Source organism: Pollachius pollachius (genome assembly GCF_949987615.1).
Source record: "Pollachius pollachius genome assembly, chromosome: 4".
Classification (NCBI taxonomy): domain Eukaryota; kingdom Metazoa; phylum Chordata; class Actinopteri; order Gadiformes; family Gadidae; genus Pollachius; species Pollachius pollachius.
In genome coordinates, this window is record NC_136937.1 from 3,254,650 (window position 1) to 3,266,641 (window position 11,992).

The 11,992-nt window shown below is 49.9% G+C and overlaps 1 protein-coding gene across 1 annotated transcript in view; it reads right to left on the bottom strand.

Moving 5' to 3' along the window:
- LOC307074831 (laminin subunit beta-1-like) overlaps nucleotides 1-11,992 on the bottom strand; it is a 37,376-nt gene that overhangs the window by 8,206 nt on the left and 17,178 nt on the right. Inside the window, exons 18-24 of the mRNA XM_079735209.1 lie at nucleotides 11,571-11,714; nucleotides 10,258-10,489; nucleotides 9,439-9,602; nucleotides 8,488-8,712; nucleotides 7,058-7,275; nucleotides 4,748-4,844; nucleotides 387-762 (exon numbers count right to left, since the gene is read on the bottom strand). Coding sequence (XP_079591335.1) covers nucleotides 387-762; nucleotides 4,748-4,844; nucleotides 7,058-7,275; nucleotides 8,488-8,712; nucleotides 9,439-9,602; nucleotides 10,258-10,489; nucleotides 11,571-11,714 — 1,456 coding nt within the window. The remainder of the gene's footprint in view (nucleotides 1-386; nucleotides 763-4,747; nucleotides 4,845-7,057; nucleotides 7,276-8,487; nucleotides 8,713-9,438; nucleotides 9,603-10,257; nucleotides 10,490-11,570; nucleotides 11,715-11,992) is intronic.

The window sequence follows — 11,992 nt, forward strand, 5'->3', positions numbered from 1 at the left end:
CACACTCTGAAACCGTTTAGTGGAGCGAGCAGCTGGGAGAAAAGGTTTCTCGATAGTGGATCAACATCCTCGTCCGCGGTGTAATTTAAGGTATCAATGCACTTTAAGTCGCTTTTGCTTTAAGTCGCTTTTTAAATAACGTAGTACTAAAACAATGTTACCTTAGTATAAATGAATACATAATCGTAACCTTAAAAAAAATCGTTATCATAATCATTGCAATCATCAAAATCTATGATTGAATGACTAACTATGATTGAAGTGAAGGCTACTTCGCTTACGACAGCGCATGCGTTTCAGTGGCCATCTTTAAAAGCGTGCACTCGTGTTCGGCGGCCATCTTTAAAAGCGTGCTCCCCCGTCTCCCCCCCTCCAGCCTCACGTACAGGACGTGGTTCATGAGCTCGTGGGTCTCGTCCAGGGCCGCGACGGCGCCGTCGCCCTCCAGGACGGCCCGTACGGCGGCGGCGTTGGCCTCCAGGCGGCCGACCAGCTCCCGGTACGGCGCCGTCACGGCCCCGCCCCCGCTCTGAAGCTCGGCCACGTGCTCGCTCAGAGCTCGCGTCTGGTTGGTCAGCTCGCCCACCGTGACGTCCCACAGGGCGAAGCAGCCGTGGCACGGCTCGCAGGCGGGGAACACGCCGCTGGAGCCGCGGGCGCACTGGTCACAGCGGGGGCCCGAGACGCCCGCCACACAGGGGCACTGGCCGGAGGAGCGGTGGCACTGCTCGCCGGTGATGCCGCGAGGGTCACAGGCGCAGGCTGGGGGGGGGGGGGGGGAGATAGGACAGGGGGTTATGGGGGTGACAGGGTCACAGGGTTTGGGATGCAGCGATGTGATTGGCCCGTGTGTTTATTGATTTGTGATGACTTATTACCTTAATATTTATTATTAAGACGTAAGGAAGCAGATTCTGCGGCAATGCCTTCGGAGTAAAATCTGTGGTGTTACACTTTGATAGAGATTTTGTCGTTCCTCATGTACTATATAGTATATATTAATGTAAACCCTGGTGAGTCGAAGCAGTTAAAGCCTCCACCAGGCTGACGGTGATCGTCGTCACGGTAACATAAAGTAACGTTGGCATGTTTGGGTCACACCCTCTGAGCCGTCTGACGGAGAGAACCACCTGGAAGGAGAGGCTTCCTGTTGTTGATATTATCTCTATCCTCTTGACCCCCGGGGGGCCCTCAATGGGAACCTGGGGGCCCCTCGCTGGGTCCCTGGGGGCCAGGAGTGCAAATGTGGAGTGACAGGCCGGGGGGCCCCGACGGTCGGTGTCTCTCTCTCTCTCTCTGCCTCTCTCTCTCTCTGCCTCTCTCTCTCTCTCTCTCTGCCTCTCTCTATCTCTCTCTCTGCCTCTCTCTCTCTTCTCTCTCTCTCTCTCTGCCTCTCTCTCTCTCTCTGCCCCTCTCTCTCTCTCTCTGCCTCTCTCTCTCTCTGCCTCTCTCTCGCTCTCTCTCTCTGCCTCTCTCTCTCTCTCGCCTCTCTCTCTCTCGCCTCTATCTCAGCAGATGTGAAAATTGTATTGACTTGGCTATGAAGGTTAAACATCTCCTCTATTAATGTTAATCTTTTAGGGTTGCCAGCTTCAGTAATATTTGAAGTAAATAAGCAGCCTACGTAATTATTAATTAAAAAAAGAAGTAAATGTGCTTTAATCACATGCTTGGTGAACCAATTCTGCAGCTTGCCGGGGCAAACCCAATACGGGCCACACCCACCAGGGAAGAGAGGGGAGACAGAGGGAGGGAGAGGGGGAGAAAAGGGAGGGAGAGAGGAGGGACAGAGAGGAGGGGGGAGAGTGTGAGGGAGCTAGAGAGAGAGAGAGGAGGACAGATGAGAGGGAGAGAGCAGAGATAGAGGGAAAGGAATGGAGGGAGAGGGAGGAGAGAGAGAGAGAGAGAGAGAAAGGAATGGAGGGAGAGGGATAGAGAGAGCGATGGAGAGAAAGGAACGGAGAGAGGAGGAGAGAGGATAGAAAGAGGAGAGAGAGAGGGAGGAGAGAGAGAGGAGGAGAGAGAGCGAGAGAGAGAGAGAGAGAGAGAGGGAGGAGAGAGAGAGGGAGGAGAGAGAGAGAGAGGGAGGAGAGAGAGAGAGAGCTGTTCTTATTCAGCCGGCAGGAATGTAAGGGGTCAAAAGAGGCAAGAGGGCAGCTCTGACGCCAACCACCATTTCACTGCAGTTATGCAGAGGGGCATCGCAGGGGGAGTGTGTGTGTGTGTGTGTGTGTGTGTGTGTGTGTGTGTGTGCGTGTGTGTGTGCGTCTTTGATGGTGAATTATGACTGCTGTCTTGGAAGGCCATGGCTACCTTAGAAGATCAGGTCAAAGCAGGCGGCGACATCCCAGCGACACCATGCTATCTCTCTAACCATAGGGGGCCTGTCTCTCTTCACACTGAGAGATATAAATCTACCTCTGACCCTCGACAGTAAATACTGTGGTTAGCTTACCTCTTCAGTCTACTCTCTCTCTCTCTCTCACCCTGCTCTCTTTTCAAACACACAAACACACATGCCGACTCGCACACGCACAACCCTACACACACCCAACTACACACAGACAACAAGAAACACATGCGCACGCACACCGCGAACCTTAACACAATCTCATTGACGTCTCTGTCTCTCTCTCCATTCTCTCGCTCTCTCTCGCTCCCTTTCCTACTCGTTTACCGCACGCAGAAACACACAAGCAGAAACACACACACACACTCACACACACACACACACACACACACACACACACACACACACACACACACACACACACACACCGCTTCTGTGGGAGCGAGCTGGCCGGGCCGTACGTGTTTCCCACGGATCGTGTGCTGTATCATGTATCGGGGGGGGGGGGGGTCAGTGTGTTCCAGCTGGTCCGAACCGGCCTGAGAACCTTCGACAGAGTGGGCCGCAGCGGCGGTAATTCAGAGCGCCCGGGAATGATGCGTGACCACGAGAACGGGATGCTTGGGAATTGTGGCGAGGAACATCTGCTTCTGGTCCAGGGGGTCATTCCCAGAGACCTGGCGCTGTTCCCCACTCGCTCCGCCTTTCTCCTTCTCTCTGCTCTCTCTCTCTGCTCTGTTTCTGCTCTGTTTCTGCCTTATCTTTATCTAAACACGTCTTGCTTTCGCCTCTTTCTCCATTTCGTTTTTCAGTCGTTCCTCCTTTCCCTGCTTCCTTCGTTCCTTGATTCCTTCCTTCGTTCCTTCCCTGATTGCTTGTGTGCCTTTCTCTCTCTCACTCCCTCTCTCTCTCTCTCTCTCTCTCTCTCTCCATCTGTTTGTGTGTCTCTCTCTCTCCATCTGTCTGTCTCTGTCTCTGTATCTCTCTCTCTCTCTCTCTCTCTCTCTCTCTCTCTCTCTCTCTCTCTCTCTCTCTCTCTCTCCCCATGTATGAATCTCTCCCTGCATTGAAGAAAACATTCTCCAGATGGACTTGAACACTGAGAATCTCTTGGCTCGTTTCTGGAGCTGGTGGGTTGGCAGAGTGGAGTTGTCACCAGATCCGAAGAAACGGGAATTTGTAGCCAATCCCACACAGTCACACATTCATACTGTCACACATGCACATATACACACACACACACACACACACACACACACACACACACACAAACACATCCCACACAAACAAACACATCCCATACAGACACACAAACACACACACAGTCACACACACACACACTAGTGCAAGCGTATATGCCGCACGCACAGATACACACTCACTGAGAACCGCAAAACAATGTCGGCTACATAAATCCTGGCCTCTCATACGTACAGCAACGTCTCCTGGGAACGTCTCTGACGACGAAGAAGAGAGACGGAGGAGATTTTACTCCACCTCAGCAACCGGGGAACTCACAGCCAGAGAGGAATCCATGGTTTAATATCTGGGTGTTTGGTGTGGATATTTGTTGGTAGTGTGTAGTACCAACCACACACTATTATTATCCTTCATACTATTATGTTAGCCTGGTTAATGGCTGCTATTTTGATATGATGGATGACATGTTGTGGTGTTAAAGACCATGACTGGCTTTTCTGATGTCTTTTTTATTTAAGTTCTGACAGCAGGCGGGGTTGGACCGTGGCGGTGTAACGTCAAACCCTGCCATCTCGGATCGCGGTTCACCAATGTTTGTATTACTACATGGGAACCGTCAATTAAAACTCTCAACTGCTTATATTAACTGGGCATGGTCTTGAGGTCCAAAACCTTTGCTCTACAAAGTTGTAGTTTTTTTTTATACCCTGCAAAAAGTACCGCCTACAAGTAAAAAAATACGATCGGAGCCAGTTCGTAAAGGTTTTAGAAAAAACAGACAAATCGGCTTCCATGCAAGCCAGTGGGAGGGGCGTGGTCAAACGTGTTTCAAACCTACGTCACACTCACACGAGCAAAGGTCCTCAGCCAATAGGAAACAACCACTTTGGAAAAGCGTCTTCAGCCCGAAGTGGCAGACATTTTGTTTTTTACAGAGAATTTCCCCTGTTTAACATCTGTATACATTTTAGCAATAAAAAACACAGAAATGTTAAGCCAAACAGGACTGTTCTCAACTGACAAGTGTGATTTTATGTTTATTTACCCTTTACTACCTTAACGCGTCAACTTTGACCCTTTGGTCCAAATCTCCGTGACCTTCGTCTACACTTCAAGCAGAAGGGTTTCATAAACCCTGTTTTTAAAGGCGGGGTTAGAGAGTAATAACAGGTGATGAACGACGGAGTGTTGACCTACCGTGACATTTGACCTTGGGATCCCCCCAGAACAGATCTCTGCACTCCCGACAAGTCCTCCCACCGAAGCCTGGTTTACAAGAGCACTGTCCTGTCAGCTACACACACACACACACACACACACACACACACACACACACACACAGGCAGTCACAAACACACACAGGCAGTCACAAACACACACACACACACACACACACACACACACACACACACACACACACACACACACACACGTCATTACATATCCAAAACATACACACGTAACAATGTATTTGCACGGGCATGGCTTCGTGTCCCGTCCGTATGATCGTTAAAAAAATTCAACAACACACATCCTGCATATATTCCAAGCCTTTCGCACCAAACACATGGATTAAAGATATGATCACGACATCATGACGTCATGACATCATGAGATCATGGCATCATGACACCCTTACATCAATAGATTAGGTCGGATGAGATAGAATTTCACACAGAGCTTTAAAGCAAGTGGACTATGTATAAAGCTCGGGATGCAGCAGCAGCTGCAGAGGCGCGGGGGAAAATAAGGCGTCGTGTTTTGAATCTAAGTGGATTCTACGTCACGTCGGGTTTTTTCGAGAGAGGAATGCCTGGTGTCCCAGGGTGCACTTCAGAGACATCCTTCCTGTGATGGATGTCAGCCAGCAAACACACACGCCCACGATTGCACCACTACCTGTGTGTGTGCTCAGATGTGTGTGTGTTGGGAAGGTGTGTATATGTGTGAGTGTGTGTTGGGATGGTTTGTGTGTGTGTTGGGATGATGTGTGTGTGTGTGTGTGAGTGTGTGTCGGAACGATGTGTGCGTGTGTGTGTGTGTGTTTGTGTTGGGACGGTGTGTGTGTGTGTGTGTTGGGATGACGTGTGTGTGTATGTGTGGGTGTGTGTGTGTGTGTGTTTTGGGACTGTTTGCATGTGTGTGGGTGTGTGTGTGTGACGACAGAGTGAGGTAAAAGCGATTGTGTAAGGTTTCCAGCTTGAGGTGAGTACATCTGTTCAGAATCAGTGGATGTGGAAAGAACTTAAGAGACGTCGACTGGATCCTCGATGAACTCTTTTACACATTTTATTTCTCTCATCAGTCATGAAATAATTCACACAAATATTCGCTTGAGCAAATATTCGCAAATACTCGAGAGATCGGAATTAGAATCTGCAAACTAAATCATTTTGTCTTGCGTAACATTGGCACATGGTATTGTTACCATATTTGTAGCGAATAGAACTTGATATATATATATATATATATATATATATATATATATATATATATATACTTCTGCTTCTTAGAATATGGCTCTAAGAAAATAGTTCCAATAGTATGGTCCTTAGAGAATAGTTTTAACCGTATTGTTCAGAAAGTATGTTTCTAAGAGTGGTTCTTGAAGTATGGTTCTAAGAGAATAGTTCCAAAAGTACAGTTCTTAGAGTATGGTTCTTAGAGAACAGTTTTAATTGTATTGTTCTAAGAGTATTGTTCTAAGATTAAGGTTCCTAGAGTAACGTTCTTAGAGTAAGGTTCTTAGAGTAAGGTTCTTAGAGTATGGCTCTTAGAGAATAGTTCCAATAGTATGGTTCATAGAGTATGGTTGTAAGAGTGGCTCTTAGAGAATAGTTTTCAATCGTATTGTTCTAAGAGTATCGTTCTAAGAATAACGTTCTTAGAGTATGGTTCTTAGAGTAAGGTTCTTAGAGTAAGGTTCTTAGAGTAAGGTTCTTAGAGTAAGGTTCTTAGAGTAAGGTTCTTAGAGTAATGTTCTTCGAGTATGGTTCTTAGAGTATGATTCTAAGAGTAAGGTTCTTAGAGTACGGTTCTTAGAGTAAGGTTCTTAGAGTAACGTTCTTAGAGTAACGTTCTTAGAGTAAGGTTCTAAGAGTAAGGTTCTTAGAGTAAGGTTCTTAGAGTAAGGTTCTTAGAGTAATGTTCTTAGAGTATGGTTCTTAGAGTATGGTTCTTAGAGTATGGTTCTAAGAGTAATGTTCTTAGAGTATGGTTCTTAGAGTAAGGTTCTTAGAGTATGGTTCTAAGAGTTAGGTTCTTACAGTATGGTTCTTAGAGTATGGTTCTTAGAGTATGGTTCTAAGAGTAATGTTCTTAGAGTATGGTTCTTAGAGTAAGGTTCTTAGAGTATGGTTCTAAGAGTTAGGTTCTTACAGTATGGTTCTTAGAGTATGGTTCTTAGAGTATGGTTCTTAGAGTATGGTTCTTAGAGTATGGTTGTTGGAGTAACGTTCTAAGAGTATTGTTCTTAGAGTATGGTTCTTTAACCCCCCCCACACCCACCAGATCACAGGAGGATCCGAAGGCGTGGCTGGGCTCGCAGTCACAGCTCTGGCAGCCCTCCCCCCCGCCCAGGCCCCAGGTGTCGGGGGCACAGCGGTCACAGCTCTGGCCCAGGACGCTGGGCCGGCACGGGCACTGGCCCGTCCGGCGGTCGCACTGGCACCCCCCCTCCTCAGGGCAGGCCCCCGCCGCAGACCCCAGAGGCTCACACATGCACTCTGGGGGGGGGGACACAGATACACACAGAGACACACACAGACACAGATACACACAGAGACACACACACACACACACACACAGACGCAGACACAGAGACACACACACACACACACACACAGACGCAGACACAGAGACACACACACACACACACACACACACACACACACAGATACAGACAGACACAGACACAACAGATACACACACAGACACAGACGAGGACACACACAGATACACACAGAGACACACACAGACACAGATACACACAGAGACACACACACACACAGACGCAGACACAGAGACACACACACACACACACACACACACACACACACACACACACACAGATACAGACAGACACAGACACAACAGAGACACACACAGACACAGATACACACAGAGACACACACACACACACACACACAGACGCAGACACAGAGACACACACACACACACACACACAGATACAGACACAGACACACACAGAGACACACACACACAGACGCAGACACAGAGACACACACACACACACACACACACACACACACACACACACACACACACACACACACACACACAGATACAGACAGACACAGACACAACAGATACACACACAGACACAGACGAGGACACACACAGATACACACAGAGACACACACACACAGACAGACAAAGACACAGACACCACACAGACACAACAGCATAGCAGTTAATACCTTAAGAAAAACACCAAATAGATCATATGATAAACACGTTAAATACGTTTTTAACAATGCAACAACAATTGCATTTCAAGCGATTTCAACATTAGCGTTTGATAGCTCATCAAAGGACTCCTTGGCAGACCTAAGATTGTTGGTGTGACCTCCCCTTCAACATGTCACATGATATATATCCACACGGCCTGCGTGACTTTCTTGACTTAATAATAACTTAGTGATTGCAGTTTACTTTCTTTCTGTTTGATATCTATATTTAATAGTTTCTACACCGTGTTTATTACTATTTCTATTTAACCTCTTTAACACCAAGACCAATTCCTTTTACGTGTACAACCCAAACTGGCAATAAAGTCAAGCATGATTCTTCTTAACCAATACTCATACTGTTGAGGCAAGAATGAAGCAAGCTCACACAACAGGACACACACACACACACACACACACACACACAACTCCCCTCCCCACACACACACACACACCCGACCGACTCACTCCTGCAGCTCTGGGTGGCGGCGTCGCCGTGGTAGCCGGCCCGGCAGCGGTCACAGGCGGGGCCCTCGGTGTGGTGGAGGCAGCGGAGACACGCCCCAGAGCGGGCGTCGCAGGCGCCCGGGTCCTGCAGGTCGATGTTGGCGTTGCACCGGCAGGGCGCGCAGCGGCCCCCCGGGACGTGGGGGTTGCCGTAGTGACCGGGGGCGCACTCGTCGCACCTGACACCTGGTGTAGGGTGGGGGGAGGTTGTTGAAGGTTACAGAGGGGTGGGGGTTTAGGGACCCTAAGGGGCACGAGTTGACACGTTTCACCTTATGGACAGGCGGCTTTACACCTTTGATGTTTAGTACTTTGCTGGTGTGTGTGTGTGTGTTTGTGTGTGTGTGTGTGTGTGTGTGTGTGTGTGTGTATGTGTGTGTGTGTTTAGTACTTGGCTGGTGTGTGTGTGTATATGTGTATGTGTGTGTTTAGTACTTGGCTGGTGTGTGTGTGTGTGTGTTTAGTACTTGGCTGATGTGCGTGTGTGTTTGTGTATGTGTGTGTGTGTTTAGTACTTGGCTGGTGTGTGTGTGTGTGTATGTGTGTATGTGTGTGTTTGACTGCATATGTGTGCATGTATATGCGCATGTGTGTGTGTGTTTGTGTATGTGTGTGTGTGTTTAGTACTTGGCTGGTGTGTGTGTTTGTGTATGTGTGTCTGTGTGTGTTTGACTGCATATGTGTGCATGTATATGCGCATGTGTGTGTGTGTGTGTGTGTGTGTGTGTGTGTGTCTGTATGTGTGTATGTGTGTGTGTGTGACTGCATGTGTGTGCATGTATATGCACATGTGTGTGTGTGTGTGTGTGTATGTGTGTATGTGTGTGTGTTTGACTGCATATGTGTGCATGTATATGCACGTGTGTGTGTGTGTGTGTGTGCGTGTGTGTGTGTTACTGTGTGTGTGTGTACCTTTGTATCCCGGCCTGCAGGCGCACACCATCAGGTCCTGGTCGTGGCGGTGGTAGCAGGCGTCGGCGTGCTGCCGCCGGCTGCCCGGCCCGTCGGGACACATGCACGGGCGGCAGTGACCGCCGGACCCCAGGACGGGGTCGCCGTGGTAACCAACCAGGCACCTGGAGACACAGGAAGCACTCCTGAGCGATCGCAGTGGGGGGGGGCATGGTGCAAACGTGGGCAGAAAGGGCAGGGAAGGCCGGCACGCCTGAACCTTCATAACAAACATGATCCGCATAATATAATACCTAATAATATACACCGAGGGTATGTGGGGATGAGCGAACAGTGGAGCAAAAATACCGAGTGACGGAAGTATGACCAACAATTAGAAGAACAACCGCCCCACTCCCTTCTTCCACCCGTTCTCCCCCCTTTCCTTCTCTCTATCCCTCCATCTGCCTACCTCTCTGTTTCACTTCCCCCCCGTCTCCCTCTCCTCTCCCACACTTTAAGACCCTCTCATTCCTTTCCCCCCCCCCCCCTCTCACCTCCTCACCTCCTCACCCCACTCACCTTCCTAGCCCATGTCCCCCCTCTTACCCCTCCGTCCCTCCCTGCCACTGTACCCCTCCCTCTCTCTCTCGCCCTCTCCTCCCCCCCTCTCTCCCCATCTTCCCACCCCTCTCCCTCCCCCCCCGGTACCTCTCACAGTTGTGCCCGGCCGTGTTCCCCCTACAGTCCTTGCATTCCCCCCCCCCGGTACCTCTCACAGTTGTGCCCGGCCGTGTTCCCCCTACAGTCCTTGCATTCCCCCCCCCCCCCCCCCGGTACCTCTCACAGTTGTGCCCGGCCGTGTTCTCCCGGCAGTCCTGGCACTCCCCGGTGTGGGGGCTGCAGTGGGCGCTGTGCCCGTTGCAGTGGCACGGCCGGCAGTGGGGGAAGCCCCAGTGACCCGGCAGGCAGCCGGAGCACTGCCGCCCCGTCGCCCCGGCAACGCAGACGCACTGCCCCGTGGCCTCGTGGCAGAAGGCGTGGGCCGAGCCGCGGGGGTCGCACTCGCACGCTGGGGGGGGGGGGGGGGGGGGGGGGGGTGGGAAGAGGGGGTGGTGTTCAGATTTGTGGGTTTGATAGGATGTTGTGCGTTTGTTGGGATGGTGTGTGTGTGTGTGTGCGTTAGGTTGGTGTGTGTGTGTGGTGTGTGTTTGGATGATGTGTATGTTAGGTTGTGTGTGTGCATGTTAGGTTGTGTGTGTGTGTGTGTGTGTGTGTGTGTGTGTGTGTGTGTTTGGATGATGTGTATGTTAGGTTGTGTGTGTGCACGTTAGGTTGAGTGTGTGTGTGTGTGTGTGTGTGTGTGTGTTTGGATGATGTGTATGTTAGGTTGTGTGTGTGCACGTTAGGTTGTGTGTGTGTGTGTGTTAGGTTGTGTGTGTGCACGTTAGGTTGTGTGTGTGTGTGTGTGTGTGTGTTAGGTTGTGTATGTGCATGTTAGGTTGAGTGTGTGTGTGTGTGTGTGTGTGTGTGTGTGTGTGTGTTTGGATGATGTGTATGTTAGGTTGTGTGTGTGCATGTTAGGTTGTGTGTGTGTGTGTGTGTGTGTGTTTGGATGATGTGTATGTTAGGTTGTGTGTGTGTGTGTGTGTGTGTGTTTGGATGATGTGTATGTTAGGTTGTGTGTGTGCACGTTAGGTTGTGTGTGTGTGTGTGTGTGTGTGTGTGTGTGTGTGTTAGGTTGTGTGTGTGCACGTTAGGTTGTGTGTGTGTGTGTGTGTGTGTGTTAGGTTGTGTATGTGCATGTTAGGTTGAGTGTGTGTGTATGTGTGTGTGTGTGTGTTGAGATGATATGTGTGAGTGGGTTGAGATGGTGCGTGTTTGTGTTAGGATGTGTAAGCGTATGTGTGTTCAAATGTGTGTTAGAATAGTGTGTGTGTGTGTGTGTGCGTGCGTGCGTGTACGGAGGATGATGTGTGAGAAACAACAGTACATTCATTTAAACCACCTGGCATCCCCTTTGGACCAATCATAAGAGCCCTCTTTCAACCACGGGGACAGAACCTCTGATCATCTCCCACCCCAAACTCGGGGCCCCCGAAAGACCCCAAAACATCACAGAAGGGCCCGCCCCCCCCCCAGCCCCGACTCACGTCTGCAACCGTCGGGGCCGAACAGGAAGGTGGCCGGGGAGCAGTGCTCGCAGTTGCGCCCGACGACGTTGGGCCGGCACTGGCACTGGCCCCCGCTGGGGTCGCACACGGCTGACCGGGCCCCCTGGGGATCGCACTGACAGGCTGGGGAGGGGGGGGGGAATGGGTCAGACGCTTTTGGCTGCAGAGCTTATACTTTTAAACTTTCCTCCAGTGTTTGGGTCAAATATACCAAAAAATGTCTGTGTAAAACTTTTCCTAAATCGATATCTACATATTTAGCACAATCTTGTGTTTTCCTTTGTGCATTTTAAAAAAATTCAGTATCTGGACACCCCCTTCCATTGAGTTGTAAGTGGTTTAGTCCACTCTGTGCTCAACACCTGCAGGAGTTCTGGGTCTTAAAATGGAAATTGCAGCTG